Below are 15,720 nucleotides of genomic sequence, written 5' to 3'. Positions count from 1 at the left end.
TGAAAAGGAAAAAAAAAAAAAAACATTTAAAATGAGCAAAAAAAAAGGTTTAAAGTGAGCCAAAAACCGGTCCAAAACTGGTCCAAAACCAGTCCAAAAAAAAGCCCAAAAAAAGGCTCAAAAAAGCGATTAGAAAAAAGCGGTTATCCCAAAGCGGTTAAACGCTACCCGGTTAGCGGAGGCGGTTAGTAAAAATTACTATCCGCCTAGGCGGTTGCAATTAGCGGTTTTAGCCACTAACCGCAACCGCTATTTCACCAATGTGGCTTATCACAACATTTTTTATTTTGGGAAATTTATTTGCTTCTAGAAATTCACCTAGGTGAATTTTTGTTTAAATTCTTTAAAATTTAACACCAGCATTCCTATTTTTCTAAGTGTTTTAGGAACAAAGGAAAGGTTTAAAAAGAAGGCATGGCTATGATGCTCAACTACTTAGCCTTTCAATCCCTTCCTTCAGTTGCTCTCCTACCTGCAAGAGCTCAGAGATCTCTCAAGCTTTCTGTGACTTCCAGCCTCTACTCCAGTTCTAAGTGAGTGAATTCAGTGTTGATTAAATTATTAAATTTATTCTGTTTTATAACCTTCGACTTTTTGTATAAGTGATGATTTAACACATTTCTTTAAAGTATCTAATCATGCAATTGAGTATTTTAGCTACAACCAACAACCTGAAAATATTAATTAGATTCATACAAAAACAAAAATAACACAAGTGCTTTTTTTTCCCCTTTCAATTCTAGAGGGAAACCATTGTCTTCAGGTCGCGCTAAAGAAGCTAATATTAATGTAGTCCATCGCATGTCACCAGAAAAGGTTGAAATGTTCAAATCAATGGAGGATTGGGCCAGAAGTAATATCTTAACTCTTCTAAAACCTGTTGAGAAATCTTGGCAACCACAAGACTTTTTGCAAAATCCTGCCTCAGATGGATTCATTGAACAAGTCAATGAACTCAGGGAGAGAACAAAGGACATTCCTGATGACTACTTTGTTGTCTTAGTGGGCGATATGATCACGGAAGAAGCCCTTCCAACTTACCAAGCACTTATCAATAGCACAGAAACATTTTACGATGAAACGGGTAGTGATAATACACCTTGGGCAACATGGGCAAGGGGATGGAGTGCAGAAGAAAACAGGCATGGTGATCTTCTCAACAAATACCTCTACCTTTCAGGGCGAGTAGACATGAAACAAATCGAGAAGACAACACAATATTTGATTGGGTCTGGAACGGTGAGATATGCAGCAAATCTTTAACATATATTACGTGACCATAACATTATGTTGTTGGAGTTTTGATGTATGATCATTATTTCCTTAGGATTTCGGCCCCAGGGCAAGTACTCCAAGCGCTTTAACTATCTACACATCATTTCAAGAAAGAGCAACATTTGTCTCCCATGGTAATACAGCCATGCTTGCCATGAAGTACGGCGACGAAAAGCTTGCCCAAATATGCGGCACAATCGCCGCAGATGAGAAACGCCATGAAACTGCTTATACCAAAATAACTGGGAAGCTTTTCGAGCTTGATCCAAATGAAACCATCATGGCCTTTGCTGAAACCATGAGGAGTAAAATATCAATGCCAGCCCACTTAATGTACGATGGCCATGACGAAAATCTTTTTGATCACTTTGCAAATGTTGCCTCTCGAATTGGGGTGTACACAGCCAGGGACTACGGAGAAATATTGGAACATTTGGTGGGTTTATGGAACGTGGAGAAGCTAACTGGACTGTCCGGTGAGGGACGAGAAGCCCAAGATTATGTATGTGGATTAGCTCAGAGATTGAAAAAGGTAGAGGAAAGAGCTCTAACAAGGGCAATGAAAGAACCCACTGTTTCATTCAGCTGGATTTATGGAAGGGAGGTGTAGCCATGGCATATGTTGGAGAAGTTGTCAAAGACATTAATTAAGCTCAATTTGTTCTTATTGTTCCTTTGTATGCTTTTCTAGTTGTCTTTTAAGGGAAGTTTATACTTGTATGCAATTAAGCCCTTTGGGAAGTTAAGTGGCCAGTATTATGCATGACAAGTGTTCCCTAGTTTTCATGGTATTTTGTGGTTTATAACCGGATGCTTAATAAGAACAACTTCTCTTTCTTTCTTTCTTTCTTTCTTTCTTTTCTTTTCTTTTCTTTTCTTTTATTTTCTTTTTTTTTTTTTAAGGGAAAAAAAAAAATTAGTATGTACAGTACAGCTCTTTTCAAGGATTTATTTTTAATATTATTTGGCCAACAAACCTACATTCAAGGAATTGTTAATGAGTGGGAGTAGTAAATTATTCTCTTTCGAAACTTGTCTTTATGCCAAAAGGAAAAAGATGACACAACAAACTATTTTCAAGAAAGTCCTCTTTTCAAGGCTAAAAATATTACATCTAGAAAGCAATTCTGGATAAGAGAAGGAAAAGGAACTTTGTACTCCCTTGGTATATTTATTGCATTGATTGCTTAGATTGAAAAGTTGGCAATTTTATAAGGACAAGTATCTCTCTGTTTCACTTTCATAGTTATGATCTAATTGTGTTACATCAAACAACACTATAAATAATATTTTATCATTTAAATTTGGTACATGACGTGATGGAGTACATGTGTCTACAGCCAATTTATTATCTTTATTAACTACGTTCTAATACAAGACAAGTGGTAGTCCATATTGAAGAAGGAGTCCTTTCTTTACACGTGGATCACTACTTGTCCAAGTAGTAGTGTTTTACTTTCTTTTAGTTTTCCGTATCAAAGTAGAATAAGTAGACAAGTTTACAAAAGCTATATATTCCCTACTTTCAAGAGCAGTTTTTATGAGAAATCTTTTGCTTATTCGTGTGAGTTGTGATTACTCTGTTTGATGGTGAGATTCCATTCTTTTTGGTGAGAAGCCAATCTTTTCCCCTTTTGGTGAGAAGCCAACCTTTTATTTGTCCATTATTTTGTTTGCTAACAATTTCTACAGCTTCCCTGCGTCAATTTTGCTATCAGAGCCCTAAATTCGATTGCTTTCCAAAAAAAAAAAAAAAAATTCCTATCCGTGTTTGTTTGTTTTTGTTTTTTTTTGTGAAAAGGAAAAACTAAAAAATAAAAAATAAAAAGAACAATCCACCAACACCACCTTCCACACCACATCAAAAACCTACAAAACCCACATTTCCTAACCACAAACTCACGACAGCTAATCTCAAGGCACACAAGCTAGTTGTGTTTTTTCCCCAATTAGTTGCTGCAACATAACACTACCAAATTTTTATATCCTGATATATTTACGTTTCTCCATATCCATACCAACGTCAATTGGGTGTCAATACAACAATGACTACCCGCAGTGGGCAACCATTCAGAGCGAGTCGTTTATCCCAACAACAACATGATGATTTATTGATTGGATTGGTTAACCAAGTGGAATCTATATCCAAGCGAATGGAGATTCTGTGGGACCATGTGTTCAATAAGCCTGAGAGCTCTTGAGAAAAACCCAAGAGGGAAGAGACTGAAGAAGGTAACCTCAAGGAGACTGACGACAACCGAGAGAAGCTTGATGGCGGTGAAGACCATCCCCAATACACCATGCCTGGCTACAACTCACGCAATCAGCCACTTTACCCCAAGTATGAATATACTCCACATACCCAATTTCCCCTTCATCTATTTCTGGAATGCATGGACAATTCAGAGAGTCGAATGGACGACGCCACAAAGAGGGTAAGAGTGGAGGTGCTAGACTTCCATGGTAAGATGGATCCTTATGCCTTCCAAGATTGGTTGACTTCATTGGATGATTATTTTGAATGGTTTAATTTGACATCTGAGCGCAAAGTACATTTTGTTAAGATGAAACTAAAAGGACAAGCACGAGTATGGTGGCATAGTGTGGAAGAGCAACTTCATTGACTACGTCGAGCTCTCATCCTAGATTGGGAAGAGATGAAGTTAAAACTCCAAGAGAAGTACCTACCAATTGATTATGAGGAACCATTGTTTGAAGAGCTCCTAACCCACCGACAAGGCAACATGACAGTGGATGAATACACTAACCGATTCCATGAGCTTAGTATACGAAGCCAAGTTTCTGAGACAGAGAGGTAGTCAATAGCCCGTTAATAGACTGGACTTCGGGAGGATATTCGAAGAGAATTACTCACTGTGCGGTTAGTAAGTGTTGATGAGGCGAGGCGTATCAAATTGCCATCCGCATTGAACAACAGAATAGAGGCACAATAGGGAGACGTACAAATACAGGATGGAGCAACACTACTCCCCGAGGCCCACAAAATCCTATCGCTAGGGCTACTATCAACGAGGACAGATTTTCAACTCGGAATGTAAGTTTCAATGACAAATTCCTGCAAGAACGTGAAGACCGAAAAGGAAAAGCTGTAGTGGGTGCGAGACCTGAAAGAGGGAAAGAGGATTGTTATCGATGAGGAGAGAAAGGGCATTATGCTGTGGTATGCCCCACACGGGAGCCTAGACCTGTGCTATTATGCAAGGAAGAAAGAGATGTTGAATCTCAAGAATTTCCACATGAACAACAAGGGGAAGAAGAAGCAGAACTAATTGAGGATCGACTAGAAGGCTCAGATCTTCCTTTATGTGTGATCAGACGCATGCTGACAGGACAAAAAGTGGAGGAGCCCAGCGGAGATGAATGGCTTCGAACCAACATTTTTCACACTCGTGTCGAATACAATGGTAAGGCATTAAATCTAATTATAGACAATGGGAGTGGAATGAATGTCATATCTCAAGAGGCTGCAGATAAATTAAAAGTCTCCTTAGAAAGACACCCAAAACCATACAAGGTTAGTTGGGTTGACGACACGTCTATACCGGTAAAAAAGAGATGTTTGGTGTCGTTTTCTTTGGGAAAGAACTATAAAGATTCTGTATAGTGTGATGTAATTGTAATGAAGGCATGTCATATCCTTCTTGGAAGACCGTGGTTATATGATAGGTGGGTTCATTATGATGGTTACTCTTAACACTTACTCATTTCCGTTTGAGAGGCGTAAGATTGTTTTGCAGCCTATGAAAATAGAAGAGTTTGAGCAGACCAGACCAGAAACCAGTCGTGTATTGACCATGCAAAAATTTGATGATGCGTGCCAAGATCGTGGAGTAGTTCTCATGCTGGTTGCAAAAGCTATACCAGACGAAACAAGGATCGATTCAGATGCTCCCTTAGAAGTTCAACAACTCTTGAAAGAGTTCATAGATATTTCACCTGCAGACTTGCCAAAAGTCCTACCGCCCATGCGTACCATTCAGCATGCTATAGACCTCGTGCCAGGATCTATACTTCCAAATTTACCCACTTATAGAATGAGTCCAGAAGAACATCAAGAAGTGCAACGGCAAGTCCAAGACCTCTTGGATCGTGGAGTTATTCGGGAAAGCCTCAGTCCCTGTGCTGTACCCGTCCTACTTACTCCAAAGAAAGATGGTAGTTGGCGCATGTATGTTGATAGTCGAGCTATTAATAAAATCACTATCAAGTATCAATTCCCGATCCCTCGCCTAGACGACATGTTGGACGTACTACATGGGTCTGTTATTTTTTCCAAAATTGACCTACGAAGTGGATACCATCAAATACGTGTTCGCCCGAGAGATGAATGGAAAACTGCCTTTAAAACACGAGATGGGCTGTTTGAGTGGCTAGTCATGCCCTTTGGTTCGTCAAACGCTCCAAGCACATTCATGCGGGTTATGAATCAAATTCTTAAACTCTTCATTGACAAATTTGTAGTGGTTTATTTTGATGATATACTAGTTTTCAGCCGCAGTCTAAAAGAGCATCTAAGCCACCTAAGGCAGGTATTTGAAACTTTATGCTTTGAGAGTTTTTTTTGTTAACCTCAAAAAGTGTTCTTTTGACCAGGGCCAGGTTATCTTTCTAGGACTCATTGTTTCGGCTAAAGGAATAGCCGCTGATCTAGAAAAGGTACGTGCCATACTTGATTGGCCGTCACCTAATAATATCCATGAAGTAAGGAGCTTCCACGGGTTAGCTTCTTTCTATCGGCGTTTTGTGAAAGGATTTAGCTCCATCATGGCACCCATCACCGAGTGCACCAAGAAGGGAGCATTTTTATGGACAGCAGCTGCCCAAAAGGCTTTTGAAGTTGTGAAAGAGCTCCTTACCAATGCCCCCATACTTCAATTGCCCAACTTTGAGCTTCCTTTTGAAGTATCCTGTGATGCCTCCCACTCAGGCATTGGTGGTGTGCTCAATCAAAATGGACATCCTATAGCTTTTTTCAGTGAGAAGCTTAATAATGCTCGAAAGAGATATTCTACCTATGATTTGGAACTATATGCGGTAGTCCAATCACTCAAGCATTGGCGGCATTACCTTATTCACAGAGAGTTTGTATTATTTTCTGATCATGATTCTTTGAGGCACTTTCAATCCCAAAAGCATCTAAATGTCAAACACGCCCAATGGGCAGAATTTTTACAGCGATGCACGTTTGTGCTCAAACACAAGGTTGGTACAGAAAATCAGGTCGCTGATGTTCTTAGTCGTAAGTCACTTTTATTAACTACCCTTGCTATTGAAGTCACGGTTTTCCAAGAATTGAAGACCCAATATAAGTCGGATTTGGGAGTATATATAATGTACTGTGCACGCAGCCACACAAACCACATGATCACTTTTCTCTTACGAATGGCAATTTGTTTAAGGGAACTAAACTCTGTTTACCGAAAACATCCATTCGTGAGTTTGTGATCCGCGAACTCCATTCCGGAGGACTAGCCAGACACTTTGGTCGAGATAAGACAATATCACTAGTGGAAGATTGTTTTTTTTTTTGCCAAGATTGCGAAAGCAAGTTGCAAGTGTAGTTGCCCGATGTCGAACCTGTCAACTATCAAAAGGTAATCGTTCCAATGCAGGACTATACAGTCCTCTCCCAATACCTACTGCTCTGTGGATAGATCTTAACATGGATTTTGTTTTAGGACTTCCAAAGACAATTCGGGGACATGACTCTATTTTCGTGATTGTTGATAGATTTTCAAAAATGGCGCATTTCTTAGCTTGTTCTAAAACTTTTGATGCTTCCCGAGTAGCATCCTTATTCTTTGCTGAAGTAGTACGTCTCCATGGTCTTCCCAAGACTATTGTTTCGGATCGAGATGTTAAATTCACTAGTTATTTTTGGAAAGCTCTATGGGCCAAAGTGGGTACAAAGCTTAAATTCTCTTGTGCTTTTCACCTGCAAACTGATGGGCAAACAGAATCTGTCAATCAGAGTCTTGGAAATTTACTTCGTTGTTTGGTGACTGACCACCATGCCACATGGGATCTGCTCCTGCCACATGCAGAATTTGCCTACAATTGTTCAGTTAATCGTAGTATTGGGTTATCCCCATTTGAAGTTGTCACAGAAGCCAAACCTAAGGTCCCTTTTGATTTATCTCCATTACCCACATCTACTCGAGTTTGTGCGGGCGCAGAAGATTTTCTCAAGCATATGCAGGAGATCCATACAGAGGTTCGCAAACAAATAACTCTTAGCTCTGAGAAGTATAAACAACGAGCAGACTTGCATCGTCGTTATGTGGAATTTAAGCTAGGTGATAAAGTATTGATCAGGTTACGTTCGGAGCGATTCCCTCGAGGAACTTTTCAAAAATTGCATCATTGACGAGCTGGTCCATTCACAATTTTGCGACAATTGAGGCCCAATGCATATCATATTGATCTTCCTCCAGATCTTCATTTAAGTCCTATATTTAATGTTGAAGATCTTACTGCCTACTCTGGGCAGTTGGATGACCTAACCACGGATCTAGTCCCTGTAAATGTTCCTACCTCTGTCAAACCTCGGGAAGAAATAGAAGATATTCTGGAGGATCAAATTGTCTCTACGAGACGTGGAGGTTATCAAAAATTCTTGGTTAAATGGAAGAACCGCCCCCTTTCGGATTGTTGTTGGTTACAAACCGAAGAAGTACAACGCCTGAATCCAGACCTCTATGAGCTCTATCAATCCCGTAACTCGCCGGAGGCGAGTTCTTTTTAAGTGGGGGGGAATATGACGGAGTACATGTGTCTACAGCCAATTTATTATCTTTATTAACTATGTTCTAGTACAAGACAAGTGGTAGTCCATATTGAAGAAGGAGTCCTTTCTTTACACGTGGATCACTACTTGTCCAAGTAGTAGTGTTTTACTTTCTTTTAGTTTTCCGTATCAAAGTAGAATAAGTAGACAAGTCTATAAAAGCTATGTATTTCCTACTTTCAAGAGCAGTTTTTATGAGAAATCTTTTGCTTATTCCTGTGAGTTGTGATTACTCTGTTTGATGGTGAGATTCCATTCTTTTTGGTGAGAAGCCAACCCTTTATTTGTCCATTATTTTGTTTCCTAACAATTTCTACAGCTTCCCTGCATCATGACGTGCTTGTTGGAATTTGACTATAGGAATTGTAGAATAATTTTCATGAGGGATTTCTCCTATTAGGGTGGAAATCTTGTGAAAAACAAGAGAGAACTTGAACACACAATTTGTACATACCAAAACTAACATATGTAAAACATATATTTTTGGGATACAATTTGTGTTCTCATGGGATTCTATTTATAGAGTCCCAACTCAACTATTTTCCAAGAGTTGCTTCTCTTGACCGGTTACCTCCATTAAAAGTTTTTTTACCTTCCTATAAATATTATACAATTTGGTGTAGGGATGACCACACTTATAATAGTGTGATCAACCTATACACTATCATCTCCCACTTGATCATACTATTATGATTGGTAATAAAACCCGAGTTGTACATGATTACCTTTGGTACCACAAAACATGTCAACTCCTTATCTGCTAATGCTTGAAGATAATAATCAAATCATAACATCTTTGATGTGTGCACACTTATGCTATTTCATCTAATTGCATCTTTTTACCATATATGTCTAACTGACAACATACTAGTGGCGACTTTACTTGCTATGTAATCTTAAGCAAATAACATTAAGGGGAAACTTTAAAAAGCCCTCCTGAACTTCCAGCCATTTTGACAAACCTCCCCTGAATTTCCAAAACTCTCACTTAGGCCCCCTGAACTTTGGTTTTCTCTCACATAACACCCTTCCGTCCATATGAATCATCAAACCCTAACGGACGCACACTCACGTGCTATTTTTTAGGTTGCTTACCCATTTTGCCCTCATTAGTGTCTTACTAACTCTTCACCCTCACCCTTACACACGCTCACTTGTCTCACTCGTCCAAGCACACCAAACTCGAACACGAAGACCCACGCCCGAAGTTTGCGGAAAAAATGTGGAAGCTGATGGCAAAATGGGTTCCAGCCATCGATTCGAAGGCTTAGAAAGAAAGTCGAAGAAAGAAAGCTGAATATAAGTACATCCGGGGATGAAGAATCCCACATGACGGCGAGACCCAGACCGGCGAAAATCATCCACCGGCAAAATTACTCGCTGTCCAGCACCGGCGAGGTGACGACGGTTAAAGATGGAGCACTCTGAGGGTGAGCTAAGCAATTCAGGATCAATCTATCCAATTTGCAAATGTGGGAGCAAAACCGTTGTCAAAACAGCATCAACAGCTAAAAATCATGGGAAAGGGTTTTATGCCTGTGTAAATTATGTGGTAAGATGTGTTTGAGAATTTATTTATTTTTTTCACATAAATTTGCGGCTCTTCCCGTTATGCCTAAATCCTTTAATGATGGATTAAACCCTAATTTGTGTGACCCTAATTTGTGTGATTATGCAGAATGAAACAAATCGTGGTTGCAATTTTTTTAAATGGGTTGAACCAGAATTTTGTGTGCGGTGATCGACTGATGTCAATGTTGTTGGCGTGGCAGCACAATTTGAAGTCCAAAAGGGCAATGGAAGTGTTGAAATGCAAGATTGAACTTGCTGAGTACAAGTCAAAAATTGAAGTTGATGTTGCTAATTTTGCACTTAAACTTGAAAGGGTTGAGAATATGTATCGTTCGATACAGTTGAAGTTTCGAGTTACACTTGCATGTTGTTGGTGTCTTGTTGCTGTATTGTTGTGTTTCCCTTTTTCTAATAGACTTGCATCAAAGCTGATGTTAAGCAGCTGAAAAAGACATTTTGTTGTCTTTATTTGTATCAGACTTGTATCAATTGACCATATGGTTAGGTTTTTTGTACTCAACTATTGTGTAATATTTGGCATGGTTTGTTTGAATTTTCTTGGTACAAATTTACAAGTATCCAAATTGATTTGGTCACTAAATTTTCCAACCCACTTGTGACCGCAATTTCTCTTATTGCTTGATGTTGTGTTACCTTCAGCTTGGGAAATAAAACATTGGCAAAATGTTGTCAATTGAACTCAATTTAAATCCAAAAGTATTAAAAGTTACATAATCCACATGTACTCAATTTAACCTAATTAATACCACAAGAACACTAAATGGTTAAGCACTTGTAAATTAATCCAACTATCAAAATGATAGCAAACACTAGATATAGCTAGTGTTTAGTACTTAAGAAATTATACCTCAATCCAAATCCAAAAATAGCAAGTACTAAAGAATTTATAGCAAAAACTATATGTAGATAGTGTTTAGTACTTAAGAAATTATACCTCAATCCAAATCCAAAATAACAAGTACTATAGAATTTATAGCAAAAACTATATGTAGATAGTGTTTAGTATTTAAGAAATTATACCCCAATCCAAATCCAAAAGTATGAAAAGTTACATCAGCCACATTTACTCAATTTAACCTAATTAATACCACAAGAACACTAAATGTATAAGCACTTGTAAATTAATCCAACTATTAAAATCATAGCAAACACTAGATATAGCTAGTGTTTGGTACTTAAGAAATTATACCTCAATCCAAATCCAAAATAACAAGTACTACAGAAATTATAGCAAAAACTATATGTAGATAATACTTAAGGAATTATACCTCAATCCAAATCCAAAAGTATGAAAAGTTACATCATCCACATCCAAAAAATACATGACCATCATCTACAATTCATCCATTACAATGTTTACACAATACCCCAAATAATTACAAGCTGTAAGTGGTCAAACACAAAATAAATTTGACACCAAACAAGTACATGACAACCATCTAGAATTCATCCATTACATTGTTTACAAAAATAGCCCAAACAGTTACAAGCCGTGATTGGTCAAACACAAAATGAAGTTGACACCAAATCGCCACATGTCTAAAGAGGTCAACCATTACAATGTTTACAAAATACCTCAAATGACTACAAGTTCTAATAAAGTTTAGGGTTTACAATGCTTACATACCACCCCAAACACAAAAAGAAAAGGTTAGTTCTCACAAAACAGTCAAGGTCCATGCATTTTCTTCTTCCCTTTGACCATTCTTCGAACATGTTCATCAAAACCTGGTGGATGGTTAGCAGCTATCCCTTGGCCCTTTTGTATGTCGAAATCATGCGGGGCTGTTCTAAATGTCATACCGCCAACTCTGGAAGGACCCCAAGAGCATAATGGTCAACCCCCTGGAATTGGTGGTGGCCCAGTAGGACTGCCAGTCAGATCAACAACAAGCTTCTGCCTGTTGGCAGGTTATCTTCCACTTCTAGCATGTTCCCTCAACCTACCACCTGCTCTCGTCCTTGTTGCCAACTCTAGGGTTCTTTTATTTTTGTTCCCAAAAGTGGTAGATGCCTGCAAGTTAGGTGGTATACAATTAGGCCCCTATATTTTTTTCTCCCTTTTAATTACATGGATATGAAGAATGACTCACATTTTGTTTGTAGGCATAAGATGTTGCTGTTTTCGCTAGTTGGGTGGCAGCAGGTGCATTTCCTGGTTGGGTGGTGATAAGTGCCAAATATTGCATATTTGAACCCCTTTATTTACATTAGTTAATCCTTTAGTTGTGTCGTTATTTAATGTTTTGTGTTAATTTTGTGTTTTTAGTATTTTGTAGATCGTTGAAGAAAAACTATAGCTTTAAAGGGAAAAATGCGAAGTTTGGAAGAAAGCATATTTTGAGAAGACCCAGATGATGTGGTTAAATTCAACCAAATCCAAGGAAAAGGTTAAATCGGATTAAAGATCAGATTGGATAAGATTTCGGATCAGATTCAAATTCAGATTTTGTACATGTCTTAGTATTTTGACCGTAACTTTCTTCTCAAATATCAGATTGAGGTGATTCAAACGGTATTGGAAAGCCAACTCAAAATACTACAATTTATTGTGAAATAGGATTTTCCTAATTCGGACGGTTTCTATGCCAAAATCGCCCTGTAATTAAAGAACACAAATCTGGACGAATTCTATTCCGATTTCAGACTTCTATTTTGACTGGGAGACAGACCTCCAAATTATCTAGGTTTACTTGGGCTTCTAGGATTTTCCTAAGCCTATAAATAGACTTCTTTGCATTCAAGAAAATAGACACAATCCCAGAGAGCAAAATTCTTTTGTTTAGTTTTTCTTTAGGTTTAGGTTTAGGTTTAGATTTTATTTTTACGTGGAGCTAAATTCCCAACTAAGGTTGGGGATGAAGCCTCACCGATGAAGAACAATATCACTTTTATGTAAGTTTTTATTATTTTGATTTTATTGGGTTTTATGTTTCAATTGTTTTACTTCTAATCAATTGTATGAAGTGATTCTTGGATATCTCTTGTGATTCAAGGATACATGTGATAATTTGAGATAATGTCATATGATTGATTGCTTGGCTTTTAACTCATAAAAATTAGATATCCCTTGTGATTTGTTTTACGGATACATCTGGTGTTTCAATTGAATTTGGATTTCTTTTGTGATTTGGTCAATGAATGGATACATGGGATGGTTTTGATTAATTCTTTGAAGTATAGTAAAACATATCTATGATTTAATTTGTGTGAACTTCGGATTAATATTGATGAACATAAAGTATATTGTTATGATTTGGTAAGTGTGAATTCCCAAACCTTAGTACCTTTATCTTTAGATTTACTTATTTTATTTAGTTTATGTTTATCCTTTAATTTTCAAAACTCAAAAATCAAAACCCTTTTGGAACTAGATTAGGATTTAATTAGTTTAGATATAAATTGCTCTTTCAAAAATACAATTCTCTGTGGGATCGACCTCGCACTTGCAATCCATTAAACTACAATTGATTCGTGCACTTGCGAGTTAAATAAATTTGCACAACAGGTGGCAAAGGTTGCTACTCCACAGGCTGTGATGCAATCTCTGAACATGGCCTAAATGCAGCATGTGCTGCAGGGTGGGATGCAGGCTGTGAGACTTGAGGTGATGTAATCTGTGATGCTGCCCTGCTAGGAGCTGTGTGATGATGCAATCTCTGATGCTAGCCTAAATGCAGGCTGTGAGACATGCTTTGATGCCGGCTGTGAAGGTCTTTGAGTTGTGGTTGTTGAATAACCACCAGATTGTGATCCTCCTGCCCTTTGTGAACCTGATGGTGTGTTCACTCTTCCCCTTTTCCTACTGGTAGTTGTAGTGGCAGTTGAAGATCCATCCTGCATTAACTGACAGGAAAAATGAAGAAATAAATAAATAATTAAATATGTAAACAAATTTAGTCAAATAAACAATAATCAGCAATTGAGTGGATACCATGTCCAAATTCCAGTCAGTTGATGCATTATCTCCGTTGTACTTTCTAACACATGTCCATCTTTCATCTTGTCTCTGCCTAGCAACGCATGACCTCTTGTTGTGGCCAAACTTCAAGCAGTACCGACAATGATTTTTGTTCCCCCCCCCCCCCCTTCCTAATTGTATTACGGTTTCTTGGTTTATTAATAGCCCTTTCTCTTACTTTCTTAGGTCTGCCAGGAGCTGCCCTCGCCTTGGGTGGCTCAATCTTTGGTTGGCTGCTTCTAGGCCATTGGTATTCACTTGGCACAGGATAGACAACGTGGTCATAAGCCTTGAGGTACTTTTCCTTGCCATAGTACTCACTCAAATAATCAGTTGGTTCCCCACCTCGGTGTAAAATGGCAGAAATTGTATGCGCACATGAGATACCAGTCACATCCCATTTCCTGCAGCCACAAGTAGTAGCTTCCATATCTACAACAAATTTTCTCCCAAGGCACTCAACTCAAACATACCATGACCGGCATATGTACACCAACAGTTACTAGCTTCATCCTCTTCTTTTTCTAGCTTCTTCCTAATTTTTGGCCCTAAGGCCTACTCCATTGAACTTATCAACTCTTTCTTCCTCACATACCTTCTTATCAACTTACATCTAATCCCTTCCAACATGCTCAAGATTGTCTAGTCACGGAATTTTTTGATCCATGAATTGAAACTCTCACAAGTATTGTTGTGTAAGAGGCTGGACTTACAATGTGTACTGAACCATCCCTTACACCAGGTGTTAGGATCTATCTTCTCTAGGTAAGCATGCACATCCTTGCTAACCATCTTCAGCTCATCCATTACTCCGTAAAACTCAATCTTTGTGTATGATGCGGCAGCTTGCCAAAGAAGGTCCTTCAATAGCATCCCCCGATGACCAACGCTTTTGAAATTTGCGTACAAGTGCCTAACACATGTACGATGCTCAGACTGCGGACATACTTGTTCTAAGCTTGGAATGAGGCCCTGCACAATAGTTGAAAAAATAATTAGTTGCATTACAATAAATACTAAATTGATATGAATAACAAATGAATACAAGTATTTTACCATCTGTCGATACAAAATGAAAGTCAACCCATGTGGAGTAGGGCCAAAATCTGCAACAAGTGCCTCAAGAAACCATGTCCAGCTATCTTTCGTCTTAACCTCTACGACAACCATTGCACTAGGGTACATGTTGTTGTTAGCATCCCTGCCCATAGAAGACATCAACTGCCCTTTATACGTTTCCTTCAGAAAACATGCATCAAGACCCACAACAGGCCTACACCCTTCCAGAAAACCATTCTCCATGGCTGCCAACAAAATGTAAAGCCTCTGAAATCTGCATGGCACCTGAGGCATTGGTCTCTCAACCATCAACAGCAAACAACTACCTACATTAGTGCTCCTAACCATGGAGCAATAATCCCACAACCGATGGTACTGCTCATCCAGTTTTCCATAGAATGATTCTCTTGCTTTTCTACTTGCTCTATACATAGAACTGACATGGACATCCACATTATATTTGGATTTCACTTTTTTTTGCAACACATCTATGGGCATGTTTAGCTGCTCCCTAAAAGAATCCATGCACTACTCAGTAATCCAACTTGAAGTGACCATATGATTCTGATACTTCCTGGACCAACTGTATTTGGGCCTAAGGGATACTAAAAGGAATGTCATCTTATTCTTCAACTGCCTCCCATATACCCTATACCTACAATTTGTATAAAGTAAAAGCCCAAACATCACACAAAATACCCAACCGAAACTCAACTCATCATACATTTAGGGTTTATCAATGCACACAAAGTTATAAATTTGCAATAAAGTAAACCCAAATTGATTTTAAAGTAATCAATCATTGTTCTAAAATCCATCAAGGTAAAAATTAAACCAAAGTAAAAACCCAAAACAGCACACAAAATATCCAACCGAGACTCAACTCTACATACATTTAGGGTTTATGAATGCACACCCCTTCCAATAAAGTAAACCCAAATTGATTTTAAAGTGATCAATCATTGTTCTAAAATCCATCAAGGTAAAAATTAAACCAAAGTAAAAGCCCAAAACAGCACACAAA

The 15,720-nt window shown here is 38.4% G+C and overlaps 2 protein-coding genes across 2 annotated transcripts; one reads left to right on the top strand and one right to left on the bottom strand.

Annotated features, from left to right (window-relative positions):
• The first annotated feature begins 381 nt into the window (after positions 1 to 381).
• LOC132187800 (stearoyl-[acyl-carrier-protein] 9-desaturase, chloroplastic) lies at positions 382 to 2,119 on the top strand. The gene is made up of 3 exons (XM_088512979.1): positions 382 to 533; positions 744 to 1,239; positions 1,328 to 2,119. The coding sequence occupies exons 1-3, from the start codon at positions 415 to 417 to the stop codon at positions 1,883 to 1,885; spliced, it is 1,173 nt and encodes a 390-aa protein (XP_088369105.1). The 5' UTR covers positions 382 to 414; the 3' UTR covers positions 1,886 to 2,119.
• An 11,190-nt stretch (positions 2,120 to 13,309) lies between these two features.
• On the bottom strand, positions 13,310 to 15,221 carry LOC148587614 (uncharacterized). The gene is made up of 4 exons (XM_088512722.1): positions 14,694 to 15,221; positions 14,351 to 14,609; positions 13,816 to 14,069; positions 13,310 to 13,522 (listed from the first exon to the last, which is right to left on the bottom strand). Exons 1-4 carry the CDS (start codon positions 15,219 to 15,221, stop codon positions 13,310 to 13,312), a joined length of 1,254 nt encoding a protein of 417 aa, XP_088368848.1.
• Positions 15,222 to 15,720: the final 499 nt, after the last annotated feature.

This window comes from Corylus avellana, chromosome 2 (assembly GCF_965113065.1).
Source record: "Corylus avellana chromosome 2, dhCorAvel1.hap1.2, whole genome shotgun sequence".
NCBI classification, from domain to species: Eukaryota; Viridiplantae; Streptophyta; class Magnoliopsida; order Fagales; family Betulaceae; genus Corylus; species Corylus avellana.
This window is presented reverse-complemented; position numbering and strand designations above follow the sequence as displayed.